General features: G+C 28.5%; 4 protein-coding genes across 5 annotated transcripts; 2 read left to right on the plus strand and 2 right to left on the minus strand.

The window, feature by feature from the left end:
- Positions 1 to 73: 73 nt before the first annotated feature.
- Positions 74 to 1357, minus strand: Sbds (SBDS ribosome maturation factor). Its single transcript, XM_035086354.1, has 2 exons — positions 937 to 1357; positions 74 to 776 (listed from the first exon to the last, which is right to left on the minus strand). The coding sequence occupies exons 1-2, from the start codon at positions 1065 to 1067 to the stop codon at positions 146 to 148; spliced, it is 762 nt and encodes a 253-aa protein (XP_034942245.1). The 5' UTR covers positions 1068 to 1357; the 3' UTR covers positions 74 to 145.
- A 10-nt stretch (positions 1358 to 1367) lies between these two features.
- On the plus strand, positions 1368 to 5054 carry IKKbeta (I-kappaB kinase beta). Its single transcript, XM_035086352.1, has 11 exons — positions 1368 to 1673; positions 1732 to 1931; positions 2009 to 2167; positions 2260 to 2477; positions 2567 to 2671; positions 2756 to 2888; positions 2971 to 3156; positions 3233 to 3441; positions 3512 to 3949; positions 4028 to 4270; positions 4335 to 5054. Exons 1-11 carry the CDS (start codon positions 1559 to 1561, stop codon positions 4411 to 4413), a joined length of 2085 nt encoding a protein of 694 aa, XP_034942243.1. The 5' UTR covers positions 1368 to 1558; the 3' UTR covers positions 4414 to 5054.
- A 338-nt stretch (positions 5055 to 5392) lies between these two features.
- Sec63 (translocation protein Sec63) lies at positions 5393 to 10300 on the minus strand. 2 transcript variants are annotated; one of them, XM_035086350.1, is made up of 10 exons: positions 10133 to 10300; positions 8309 to 8514; positions 8029 to 8131; positions 7835 to 7949; positions 7637 to 7742; positions 7176 to 7561; positions 6874 to 7102; positions 6498 to 6791; positions 5638 to 6410; positions 5393 to 5555 (listed from the first exon to the last, which is right to left on the minus strand). In XM_035086350.1, exons 2-10 carry the CDS (start codon positions 8430 to 8432, stop codon positions 5415 to 5417), a joined length of 2271 nt encoding a protein of 756 aa, XP_034942241.1. In that variant the 5' UTR covers positions 8433 to 8514; positions 10133 to 10300; the 3' UTR covers positions 5393 to 5414. The 2 variants fall into 2 exon arrangements, with proteins under 2 accessions (XP_034942241.1, XP_034942242.1); XM_035086351.1 differs by lacking the exon at positions 10133 to 10300 and adding an exon at positions 8802 to 8960.
- On the plus strand, positions 9637 to 12812 carry SMSr (Sphingomyelin synthase related). Its single transcript, XM_035086353.1, has 5 exons — positions 9637 to 10205; positions 10332 to 10684; positions 11053 to 11381; positions 11492 to 11790; positions 12024 to 12812. Exons 2-5 carry the CDS (start codon positions 10376 to 10378, stop codon positions 12419 to 12421), a joined length of 1335 nt encoding a protein of 444 aa, XP_034942244.1. The 5' UTR covers positions 9637 to 10205; positions 10332 to 10375; the 3' UTR covers positions 12422 to 12812.
- Positions 12813 to 13457: the final 645 nt, after the last annotated feature.

The raw sequence follows: 13457 nt of genomic DNA on the forward strand, positions 1-13457 counted from the left end.
CATGTACTCTTTGACAGATAAAAAATTGTTAAATTATATTACATTATCTATTAATATTTTAATATTCACAACATTCTGGTAATAATGTAAAATATTTATTATTATTTATTTCAGATTGATACAATTTGTTCATAAGATTGAATATTTATTCAAGTACTTCTTCTCCTTCTGTTATTTCCTTTAGACTCATAAGTTCAACCATTCCTTGGCCTCTTGTTTCAGCTCTTATTAATTCATCAATTTCTCTGTATTTTCCAGGATCAATCAAGCAATCAATTGAACCTAAATTTCCACCATCCCAACATTCATTCTCTATTTTCGTTACAAGCTTGACTATTTTTTCTTTCAATTTTTTTGCCGTTTTATTACTATAGACTATTCTTATCTTCATTTGTGCTCTTTCAAGAGGAATAACTGCTTTCAATTGTGGAATAATTTCCAAAGCTTGTTGTTTGGAATTTCTGTTTGGTTTAACTGAAAAATGAATATCTTTCATAGCTTTTTCGATCATAGATACTGGATAAGGTCTTTTACTCTCTGGGTTAACACATTTTTCTGAGACAATCGTTGCAATGTCTTTGAACATAGAATCTAATGCTGAATGCCTTTCTTTATCAGAAACTTGGAGTTCTCCTTTGGCAAGAATTTCTTTGCATATTTCTGTTTGATTATCATTGCCAAATGCTGCTATTAAATCTTCTTTTTTTGCTACTTGTCCTTTTGAAACATTAATAAATACCGTATGAGTTTGCAGTACTTCATCAATGTCTTTTTCTCTGTGAACATACAATTATTAATTGATATATTTCATTATGAACCAGTAACATGAAATCTCTTTTAAAAAGCAATAATGTGTAATATGATATAGTGTATAAAATAATTACTGAGGTTAGATGACCTATGATTGTCATAATAAATATTACAATTACTACTTACAGATTATTTCTCCAGGATACAACTTTATTTCTGTAACAAGCAATCTCAAATCTTTTGCCTCCTTTTTTCATACGAACTACAGCAACATTTGTCAACCTTATTTGATTCGTTGGAGTAAATATTTTCGACATTTTTTAAGCTGTTGAATGTATTATAAATGTTTTATACTATATATATATAGATGTTTTTTATCGTTTGTTGAGCATAAAATAACAAATAAATATTATAAAAAATTTTACTGAAAACTTTTTACGCAATTTAAAGCTCTAATTATTTTTTGTCTCAATTTATCTACTTTAAATGTCCATTTTATCAGTAGCTCACTGACTGTTCAATCGTAAATATAACAGTTTCCATCAAAAAGTATGTACTACCACAAGATTATAGTGCCACAGATAGCAAATTTACGTACTAAATATTTTATGTTTCATCATATCTCGACATTTGTTCTTCTACGTTGAGTAACATCTTTTTTGAAGTAACTTTGTTTATTATGTCCATGAAAGAAAAGATTTGTAGAAATTGCTCTCCCTCTCATTTGGCAACAAAAATATATTGTAGACTGGTTTGAATCATTCAATACCAAAGTCATTTATTTATATGGTATTTTAATCATTTGAAAATGTCAATTACTGGTGATAATGAGGATAGTGCATGGTTTCGGGTTCGTGTTCTTGGTTTTGGTGCTTTTGGAGTCGTAGAACATTGGAAAAATGAATTTACTAAGGAAAATATTGGTGAGCTATGAATATATAATAATAAAATATTTGATTATTGACCTTGAAAATTTTATAGCAATAAAAAAAAGTCATACACGTCTTGATAAATCGAAGGATAAAAAATGGCTTCGATGGGTCCAGGAAGTCCAAATAATGAATGAATTGAATCATTTAAATATTGTTGGAACTAGGAATATTCCTGAAGAATTAAAAAACATTGGCGATGGATTACCAATATTATGTATGGAATATTGTACAAAAGGAGATCTGCGAAGTGTAATAAGAATACTTTATTTTAATATTTATTTAGAAAAAACAAGGAATAAATGCTATTTTCTATAATAATTTTCCAGGTTTTAAGCGACTGTGATAACATTTGTGGTGTAAAATCAGATGATGCATTAAGGATAATGTATGATATATCATCAGCAGTAGAGTATCTTCATAGCAAAGAAATTACACATCGTGATTTGAAACCAGAAAATATAGTCATACAAGAAGTTCAGAATAAGGTAATGTGATGATGTTTTTGTTTATTTATTTATTTATTTCATACTTCTACATATAGTAAAAAGTTAAAATTATTTGTGTCATTTTTTTATAGTTAGTATATAAATTAATTGACTTAGGATATGCGAAATCACTTGGTGAACAAAGTATTTCAGCATCTGTGGTTGGAACTCTTAATTACTTAGCACCTGAACTTCTCTGGAAAAATACTTATAGCTGTTCGGTTGATTATTGGAGTCTTGGAATTTTATTTTATGAGATACTGACAGGGTTCAGACCTTTTCTTCCTAATATGCAGTTAACTCAAATCTGGTAAATTAATAAAAAAAAATTCATAGATTTGAATTTATAAAAAGCATTTTCGTGCAAATTTTAAAAGATAAATAAATTGTATGCAACAGGATGGCACATGTAAAGAATAAAAAATATGAGGATATTTCTGCTAAAGAAATGAATGATAAAATTGTGTTCAATACTGATTTTGAGGAACCTCATTCTGTTCCAAAGTAAGTAATACAAATTTATTCTGAGATTGAATAGTTTTAGGAATGAAAATTGATTTTAAGAGATGAATATAATTGATTTTTAAGATGTATACAAGCTGATTTAGTTAAATGGTTCCGGTGCGTTTTTCAGTGGAATCCAAAGAATAGAGGAAAACTACCAAACCAGTTTAATGAAATCGTAGTATTTTCTATGTTAAAATCAATTTTAAATAAAAAGGTACATTTAAAACATAAAAAAATCTTGCTTTATCTTCAACAGAATCACAATATTAAATTGATTTTTTTTGTTTGATGTACAGATTATAACCGCTCTCATAGTACCCAAATATAAATATCAATATTTTGCAATTGAATCTAATTTTACACTAATTCAATTTCAACAGTTAATTTACGATACAGAAGGAATTGCCCCAGAAAAACAAATTTTAACGGATTCGAAAGGAAACATATTGAAAGATAATTTTTTTTCAACAATTAAATCTTCAGTAAGAATAATTTTTTTTTGCTTTCTTTGATATAACTTAATAAATGATCTTGTTTATTATTGCATATGAATTTCAGAAATTCATATTAGTTTTTAATAGCAATCAAGTGTACATGGAAGATATTCCTAAACCTGTCCTATTAAGCCCGATTCTTGAAATGATCCATAAATCAAGAGAAAAATTAGATTATTTACAGTTAAAAAAATATTATGGGGCTACAATTTCTTTTATGAAACGTGAACTCGAGCTTTATCGGTCCTATATTTTTGCATTAAGCATTATGATGTGAGTAAAGTGCTTTTTTTTGTTTATAATTTTATTTAATAAATCAATAATTCCATGCTTTAATTTTTAGTGATTTATGTGATGCAAAATTTAAACTTTTACAAGAAGATATAAATAATTTATCATTGAATATGAAATTATTAAATGATAAAGTAGAATCAATATGTAGATTTAAAAATATTAATGATAAAAAAATACTCGATAGTTCTACTTCAAATCTCGAAGAATTAAAAAATAATGTAATGAAATTAGTGGAAGGCACAAAAACCGTGAAAGAAAAATTAAATAGTTTAACGGAGAAAAATAACAAATTAAAATCATTTTCCGATATAGACTGGATGAGTGATCTCACAGAAAATTACGAGACAGCATTAACAATCATAAAAACATGGCAAACTGAAGATCGTAATCAACAACAGAGTCCACTTAAGATGGTTACTACGATTTTTAAATTTACAGAGTCATTACATCGAAGACTAACAAATCCTCAATTAACTGAAAATGGAAGGTATGAAAAATATTATTAAATATAATGAAACTGGTGAATAGCGAAGAACTAATTTATTGTTAATTAACAAATTTTCAGGAGTATAAAACAGTTTTTAAAACAAATAACAACATTAAAGGAAGTGCTAAAATCATTTACGGCTTTATTAAATGATTATTCAAATGAAGTCACTACTTTCAAACAATTAATTGAAAATGAAATGACTGTATCACAAATCGACTTTATTAAAAATTCGAATAATCTTGACCTTTTAAATCTTACTCAAGATACATCAGAATCTACAGACACTCTTATTTATAACTCTATTCTGATAAGAAATATGTAAGTAATCATATTTATAACTAATTATGCATCTCCTTTTTTTACAACAAAACATTAATTATAGGCTTGGAGGTTTATTGGTCGAACTGGATATGCAGAAAAGAAAATATACAGATTTAAATTATTTTAATAAGCACCAATAAGTTAAGAAAAAATAGCTATATTAATATAAATTATATAATTATTTTTTATTACTCATGAATGTTTAATGATAGAATATCAATTGTTAAAAATGAATGAATAAAATTTTTATAATTTATTTACATATTTTTCTTTGAAGAACTAATATCTTTTGCGTGGAACATAATGGCGAACCCCCCACTTGATATTTGCATCTTTATCTGTCTTTACATACGAATAGACAGGACCAAAAGACTTCATTCGAAAGCCTTAAAAAAATATAAAAATTGTAATAATTGTCATAGAACAAAATTTAAATTCACTTACCTTCTATATTTATTGCTAAAATTATGGTAATAATAATTATCAATAACAATTGTTGTAAGACCTATATAAAATATCGATGAATTAAATTTTTTATGAAAAATACTTTTTATTGATATAACTTACGTTTTTCATAATAAAGAAAATTATTGCTGATGATTAAAAGACAACTTATCAATTTAGAATGAGTTACCAGATGATAAACAACTTACTTTTATATGTAAAAAAATTTACACTTCATTGAATAGAAATTAAAAGAACTTTCACAGTGAAAAGATTGTAATAAAAGGAATTGTTGCGTGCCGAGAAATTTAAATGGATGAATAGCTTCTCTTTTTTTTAAACGAATAGATAATTTGTTTTTATTACAAAGTTGTGCACATTCAATTTTCAAGTGTAGTATTTATCTAATAATTATACGATTGTTAAAATAAATATATGATATTTATATATAATTTTTATAATTATTTCTTTTTCTTCCACTTTACTATTATGCACACAATAAAATATGTATTTAAATTATTCACGCGTCACATAATAATATACTTTAAGATAGTGATCATTAATGTATTTTACACACACACTGTTGAAGTTTCAGATCAATTAATGAGTATAAAACTGAATTAAATGATGAAATGTTAATTACATGATTGGCTTATAAAAAATTGACGCGTTTTGTAGAGAGAAATGGTCTTTTCATTTATTCATTATCGCTAACATCTTCATCTGTAGTATATTCGGAATGTTCATCACGTGCATCTATTTCTTCTGCAGTCTCTTCATCAGAAATATCCCACTGAGGATGTTGAGTTGGAACAGCTGGTGCTTCTTTCACATCCAACTAAAGTAAATAAGAATTTCCTTATTAAAAAACCTCACTATCTATAAGAAATATCTAAACTAAAACATAAAATATATAGTACCTTAATGTCTTGAGTCTGATAGAAGCCAAAGTAAGAATCACTTCTTAAACAGACCGAGAACGTATATAATCGAGGCCAACTGGGTGCAGTAAAGCGTAGTTGAACTTCCTCTTTGTCAACCAAAGATGTAATGTGTACTGGTGTTGTAATTAACGTGTGCGACTTGCGATCACATATATACACCCACCAATATTCTTGTTTCACGTCCGGAAATAGAGGACAATGCACTTCATGTGATAAATTACTACGGCCCTCTAAAACCTTTTCCCTTTTGTTCATCCTCTGTTGGAATTTTTCCCATTCGGCATCGTCATCATCAAACGACTGTTTTTTATCTTCTGGTTCCTCTTTCTCTTCCTTTTCTTCTTCACTTTTTTCACTCTCTGCTTCGCTATCACTGGCATTCGATCCATTATCTTTGCTAACTTTATCTACTTTTTTATTTTTATCATTCTCTGTAACTCCATCTTTGGGATTTGGAGATTTTTCAGCTCTTCCTGACTTTGTAACAGGAGCTTTTTTCGTAACTCGTTGCTTTTTATTGCGAGTTTTTTTTGTACCTTTCTTCTGTTTTCGCCAAGATGGCTCTTTCATTGGCGGTGGTTCTGCAGCAGTATCTTCATTGCTGCTATCTTTCTCATCGTCATCTTCGATGGTTTTTTCTTTTACAGTCTCATCCCCAAATAAATAACGCATATCTTTGCGTATTAATGTAACAGTTACTGTTACTACTGCCTCGGCTGTATATACCGTAGGATTATCATCATCATCAACTGGAATTGGTTAAAGTTTAATAACAATTACAAAAATATTAACATAAAATTGTTGTAATATTTGGGTTAAAAATTGTACTTAATTACCTTCTGATTGCACTTTGAATTCAACGTATGGCATACTGCCGAGGACTCTTATAACATCTTCGTATTGTTCATCAGTTAAATTACGCAGAATTTGTCTTCTTTCATCCCCTTTCAATTGAGCAAGTTGCTGGAGAGTTTTGATTTTTCTTTTCTTGCCTAAGAAATGTTTTAAATGTTCTTCTTCAATGTGAGGTAACTGAAGAAGAGGATTGATAAATTCCCAAAATCCTTGGACTATCATTGGACTCAATTTCATGCAATTTTCTACGGTTTCTATTGTTGGCAGATTGGCAACTACAGAATTTAAAAAAAATTTATGTTAATTGTAATGAATCATAGAAAAAAAATAAGCTAGTTAAAAGATTTTTATACTTACGTCTGCCACTATAAGCTAGAAAAATTAATTGGTTGACACACATAATCATCTCTTGAATGAGGTAGGGACATTTTTTAATAATATATTGTCGATCCTGTTCCAATGTTTTTGGGTTTAATGGAATCCTTGATAGGTGTGCATAAATAATTGCTCTGGCTTTTAAAGAATAATTACAACATAACGGAAATTCCTTATTTTTTTCACCTAAATTATTTAGTTTCTTCATCAACTACGAATAAAAAAAAAAATAAACATCTTCAAAAACTTTCTGTTTATCTTCTTTATAAAAATATAAAACTTACTGAAGGAACTTCTTCATTATCAGATTGCCGTACGACAACTTCGGGGTTTGAATCTTTAGAAAATTCACTTGACGCTCCAAGAATCATAATGACTCTTTTTAGTGTCGTTAGCCGTTGAGAGTTAAAAAATGCGTAATATATTTTAGTAGTTGCTAACAGTACTTGGTCGCCTGTGTACCGAATACTCTTATACCACCACATTCCAACGACAGTGGGAAGAGCAACCATGAACACCATTGCGTACAATCCTAGAACCCATACGGAATTTTTCTTTTCAACGATCCATGATGGTAAAGCTATTCCAAAGCTCATGGCTCCAGGACCATCAGGATTTCCGTATCTTTCCCAATTTTTACGAGCTTCATCATCAGTTAATGCCTGATAAGCTGTGAATAAGATAGAATTACAATGAAATTAATATATTAATAAGCATAATTAAGAATATAAAGAGTAATATGCACCTTTCGTTAACTTCATGAAAGCTTTTTCATCTCCTGTTTCTTTATCTGGATGGAGAATAAGAGAGAGCTTACGGTAAGCTCGTTTAATTTCCCTTTCCGACGCGGTCTGCAATAGGTAAACATGACTTTATTGATTGTTTTCTTTTTTTAAATAATTCTAGATTGTTTTATCAATAATTTGAATAATGATATAGTTACCGATGAAACTCCCAAGATCTCATAAGGATCAAAATTGGCCATTTCGGCATCATATTGAGATACTTTATACGCCAAAAATGCAAGAGCAATCCAGCATAAAATAATAAAAATTTTTCTAGAAAAAAATAGAAATAATGAAGCAAATTTAATGAGATAGTATCGGTGAAAATAAAAATAATTCCATTTCTACGTACAATAACCATGCTCTGGTTGATTTCCAACGATCATTTGAGGATAAAATTTCCTTCTTTTTTTTACATCCTGAACAATGACATTCTCTAGCTAATTGTTCGGCATCTGTAATTCAAAAAGAGCATAAATTTTCAATGTAAAATTAAGTAATATTATTTTTCACCAAATAAAAAAGCAGACAATTACTCTAGTTAAACGTTTGATAAAATAAATAGTTAATACATTACTGTAATCATTTAATAGTTTGAATAATTAAATAATATATTTAATAAATATTCTAACCTGGTTTTAGACAACGTGGCCACAGGTAGTATGTTCCGGGGACAAGTATGAGTGCCAAAAATGATAATAAAAAGTAGAAAAACGTTCCGCCGCTCTCATCATATTGGAATTTTTGCCCGCTCATCGCTCATCAATCTGAGAATGTCTCGCTGCCACGTTTAAGTACATCAGTCTCTTAAGTACTGTTAAGTACAATCCTAAACTTACTTTGAATCAACACAAGAAAACATTTAAATTTAGGTTACGTTAAAGAATTATAATCATCTTCAAGATCATGAAGATTCCACGTTCAAGATTGCCAACTCAGCACTGAGACTTTGACTACACCGTCAACTACAAGGTTGATGACCTTGGACACTCCATTTTAGCAACTTGAATGAAACTCATGATACTCATACACTACTGTGTGTTATAACCTAAACATCAACCTAGTATTTTGCCTCAATTATTATAAAGTAATTGTTGATAACAGATAATTATTCGAAAAATATACCCTTTATTAATCAATCTTATTATTGCTGAATTTTAAATTATCATTAGATTAGTAATTAATAATTTTTTATTGCTAGAAAAGTCTGAACAAGTACAAAGTTTCAATTACACTCACACATACGCTAACTCCTACCGGTATTTTCGAGTACCAAACAATGCTCGTGTTTATTGGTGGAATTTAAAGTTTAAGTGAAAAATTCCGGTTACGTAATAACTATATGTTATTTTGGAGTAACGTTTGAAATAATTTAATGAATAATTAAGTATCATTACAACTAAATTTATATGTACACGAAATATTATGTTCAATTTTGAATCATAAACAAAATTAAATGAATTTTATTATCATTTTTTAATTGATGTGCATTTTTTCTCTGAATTTATTTCAATTAAATGAATAAATTTCACGCAGATTCATAGATTATATGACTATATGTACTATCATAAAAATAATTATATCTTCATCAATCAAAGTTCGGGATTATTTAGTTATAAAATTAGTTTATGATTTTAATCCTATTTTAATTTCAAAGATAATAGAAAAAGATTTAAGATAGAAAATATGAGCTTATCAGTCATGACTTTTTTTATCTGTGTTCATTTAGATCTATATTGCTGACGTGACTTTTTTTTTGAAATGCAATGACAATCTTTGAATAAATTAGAATTAAATGGAATGAAAAAATTCAATTTTCAGTTCAATTTATAAATGAAAACCGTTGATATTGTTTTTGATTAGAGAAGAATCTATTAAAGATAAAATAGGTTGTCCAAGAAAATTTTATGCTTTCTACAACTCCTAGATGGCAACAGTATGTTATTCTCCAGCAGATCGAACTGACTACAAAGTTAAAAATGTCACATTCACATGGATCAAATCAGTGTGTATCATAATATAACTGTGTGTATATATATACAGATTACAGGCTGTTATAATTAGTGATATTTTTGTAATAAGTTATTTACAATTAATTATTGCTTAATCCTTCTGTAACTATTCTACTTCTATTACCATTGAAAGATTATCTCTTTTGTCTACTTCAATCTTACAACGTGGAACTACTTGTCGTGACTGTCAGATACAACTATTCTCGTCAAACTCCCGTTAATCAGTTAAATTATCCGTAAAATTAACTTTCTTTTATTATTTTTATTATGTGTGAAATGAAATAATATATTGAAATTAAACGGTGCAGTATTCAAAATGTTAAAAAATGATTTAAACTATGTGACAATTATTTTTGCATCTTGTAAATATTTATATTTCATTGAATGTGATTATAATACACATAAAATATAGTTCAATGTTATTATTTTGTAAGAAAATCTGACCTTTGTTATCAAATTTGCGAACGATGAATTGATTCCACTAGGTTTTATCACTCTTCAAAGGCTTTTACACAAGGTATGACTAAGTTATTACTCATTCACCAATACGCTCTTCGTTGATTAGCACTTTGTTCTCAACTACAGAAAATACTAGTGTCAATGTTCTCAGCATTTCAATGTTTTCTTCTTCTATCTGTTACAGATTATTAAATTTTACTTGCAAGACATTTCAATTACACGAAGAAAATGGCAAAGACACTACCAAAGAATATAGTGGATTGGACAAATGTAGATGTGATTAAATGGTTAGAAGAGTCAGGGCATGGTAATTGTGTTTGTTATTTTCAAGCTCACGACATTGATGGCAAAGCTTTATTGACTATACGAGAAGAGGATTTGAAGGCTCAAGGAATGAAAATTGAAAAAATTGGTGATATTAAAAGGCTATATATCAGTATTAAAAAATTACAAAAAGAAAATATGGCATTGTTATTTGAGCTTGGACAAATTGACCTGTTTTCATCATCTAACTTCTATTCCCAACATAGAAATGAAGTAAGTATTTAATTCATTCACATATATAATATTGATTCTTGCAAAAGTCTTTGCAACACCTAGTTTGATGTATTCATTTCAATAATCAATTATTTTCTGCTGAATCAATTTTCATAGAATTATCACAGTCCATTAGCATAAATGAACAATAACGAATAAAAGAGTAAGGATAACGTATAATACGTTTATTTTGTTGGTTTTTCATTAATAAATATTAATATTTATTTATTCGATGGAATAAGATTCTCCTATTTTTAGCTTAATATATAATAACTTTTTTTTTAATACAATCTGCATGAGATAAAACAATTAATTATTATTCTAATAAAACAATTTTTTTTAAATCAGTTTATTCATTTTTCCTCTAGTTACCAAGTACATTTACAAATAATGATGGATCGATAGACCACGAATTTTACTCAGCTTCAATCTCAGACGACGGTCATGCATCTCATCTACCTCCAGAAATATGGAAAGCATTTATTAGTCTTGGATATTTATTTATTGTTACATGGATTACGGCTTTTGTCATGGTTATTGTTCATGATAGAGTGCCTGATATGAAAAAATATCCTCCATTACCTGATATATTCTTAGATAATGTACCTCATATACCTTGGGCTTTCGACATGTGCGAAGTAACTGGAACATTGCTTTTTGCAATCTGGTTAGTCGTTCTAATATTCCACAAATATCGGTAAGAAAACCAGTTTATTATCGGCTAACTAATATTTTTTAATCAATTTGAAAATAAAATAAAACTCCATTAATTAATCAATAAGTAAGATGAAATAAATTTCTTTACAGATTTATTTTATTAAGGAGGTTCTTTTCGTTATCGGGAACAGTTTTTCTTTTGAGATGTGTAACGATGTTAATCACATCATTATCCGTACCAGGAGCACATCTCCAGTGTAAACCAAGGCCAACCCCAGATGAACCTTGGGCAAGAACAGCGTACGGAGAACTGTATAATAAAATTTCCATGGCATATGTGATATGGAGAGGTGCTGGAATGTCTATTCAAGGTGTAAGAACTTGTGGAGATTATATGTTCAGTGGACACACAGTGGCATTGACAATGTTAAATTTTTTTATCACTGAATGTAAGTCAAATAATTGCATAACTTAATAATTAAACCAATTAAGCTATTCAAAGATAATAATAAGTAATAGAGATCTCAAATAACAACTTGATAAAGTAATCTCAACTAGAATAATAAAAGATTTTTATATTCTATAATTAATGATTGCTTTTAATTATATCGAGTTAAATATTCTTTATAAATAAGTAGTTAATTAAAAAAATTAAATTCGATAATGTAAATATTTTTTACAGATACACCGCGGCAGCTTTACTTCCTCCATACATTTACGTGGATGCTGAACATGTTTGGAATATTTTTTATTCTCGCAGCACACGAACACTACTCAATTGATGTGTTTGTGGCATTTTACATAACGTCTCGACTCTTTCTTTACTATCACACACTGGCAAACAATCAAGCACTCATGCAACGCGATTCTATAAGAACGAAGATTTGGTTTCCGCTTTTTAGCTTTTTTGAATCGTCAGTCGATGGAATTGTACCGAATGAATACGAATCACCTTCAGTGATTGTATACAATTTTGTATGTACATTTAGAGATCTCGGGAATTTTATCAAACAAAAATTGAGCGTTCAGAAGATACAAAATTCTGTCAAAAGAGATGATAGCACAAAGAAAGGACTTTGATATTGGGATGAATGACACAACATAAATTGTGATTGTGAATGAATAAATAGTATGTAAATTTAAATATGTAAATGGAAATCTAGAAAATTTCATGTTTAATGAGAGAAAAAATGATGAAAAAGACAATTAGTTATAATTAATAATTATATTTACTATTTTTATAAAAATACAAATTACTAGAGACTGCAAAACTATATGACTGATACGTTTTATAAGTGATTGCAAGTGCTCGAATATTTTTCTTCCACACATTTGCGAGAGTATATTTCATTTTTATTTCAACCTCCAACATCGCTAATTGTTATTTATTAAGCAATCAAGAGTTAAAGCTTGGTATTTAATTATTTTAAATTGATCGTTAGATTTAATTAAAGAAATTTTATAGAACAAACCGAAGAATTTCATTTTATTATTTTTTGTTGTCCTTATTGATCAATAAAAATAAGAAATTATTTTTTAATAAATATCACTTATAAAATAATCTGTGTATTATTCAAATTTTATTTTAATTCAGAAATAATTTCACCTCATTTCATGATACATGTTTGGCAATGAAGATGTCTTGAGAAAATCTTATTAAAAAGCCAGAAGGACCGTGTGATCGAATGCGAATACCGATGAACAGTTTTTCTGTCGTTCACCGGTCAAGGCGAAGAAGAAGCAACATATGGATTACATTCATGTTGTACGGACGTTTCTAATGTTAATCACAGACTTGAGGAACAGGAGACCAATGTTGTTCGTTGCTTACTTTCGGAATATCGTTTTCCATTTACGGAATCAACAACAGTTTCTACGATGTTCTCGAGAGAAGATCCCATAGATCGTCAAGTGCTTTCCTCACTCTCATTGACAAATAGGAATAAACGAACATCTTGCTTATTCCATTCCACTACTTATTTTTTTCCCCATCGACAAATAATAGGATACATATGACAGTTCCACAAAAACATTTAACTATTATTAATTTTAAATTTAACAAAATGAAACATTCATTGATTACTTTCACATTTTTCAGTTAATAGTATTTTAAAAT

The sequence above is a fragment of the Chelonus insularis genome, unplaced genomic scaffold, assembly GCF_013357705.1.
Source record: "Chelonus insularis isolate UGA/USDA-ARS -01 unplaced genomic scaffold, ASM1335770v1 contig_3_pilon, whole genome shotgun sequence".
Taxonomy (NCBI): Eukaryota; Metazoa; Arthropoda; class Insecta; order Hymenoptera; family Braconidae; genus Chelonus; species Chelonus insularis.

What these genes read in the sequence shown, in the direction of transcription:
- Sbds (XM_035086354.1), bottom strand. Translation starts at nt 1,067, where the DNA reads ATGTCGAAAATATTTACTCCAACGAATCAAATAAGGTTGACAAATGTT. An exon ending in GTATCCTGGAGAAATAATCT is followed by an intron (nt 777 to 936) that starts GTAAGTAGTAAT and finishes GTATGTTCACAG; the next exon opens with AGAAAAAGACATTGATGAAG.
- SMSr (XM_035086353.1), top strand. Translation starts at nt 10,376, where the DNA reads ATGGCAAAGACACTACCAAAGAATATAGTGGATTGGACAAATGTAGAT. An exon ending in ATTCCCAACATAGAAATGAA is followed by an intron (nt 10,685 to 11,052) that starts GTAAGTATTTAA and finishes TTTTTCCTCTAG; the next exon opens with TTACCAAGTACATTTACAAA. An exon ending in AAATTTTTTTATCACTGAAT is followed by an intron (nt 11,791 to 12,023) that starts GTAAGTCAAATA and finishes TATTTTTTACAG; the next exon opens with ATACACCGCGGCAGCTTTAC.
- IKKbeta (XM_035086352.1), top strand. Translation starts at nt 1,559, where the DNA reads ATGTCAATTACTGGTGATAATGAGGATAGTGCATGGTTTCGGGTTCGT. An exon ending in CAAAAGGAGATCTGCGAAGT is followed by an intron (nt 1,932 to 2,008) that starts GTAATAAGAATA and finishes ATAATTTTCCAG; the next exon opens with GTTTTAAGCGACTGTGATAA. An exon ending in GAACCTCATTCTGTTCCAAA is followed by an intron (nt 2,672 to 2,755) that starts GTAAGTAATACA and finishes TTGATTTTTAAG; the next exon opens with ATGTATACAAGCTGATTTAG.
- Sec63 (XM_035086350.1), bottom strand. Translation starts at nt 8,432, where the DNA reads ATGAGCGGGCAAAAATTCCAATATGATGAGAGCGGCGGAACGTTTTTC. An exon ending in AGATCTTGGGAGTTTCATCG is followed by an intron (nt 7,743 to 7,834) that starts GTAACTATATCA and finishes TACCTATTGCAG; the next exon opens with ACCGCGTCGGAAAGGGAAAT. An exon ending in ATCAGACTCAAGACATTAAG is followed by an intron (nt 5,556 to 5,637) that starts GTACTATATATT and finishes TATTTACTTTAG; the next exon opens with TTGGATGTGAAAGAAGCACC.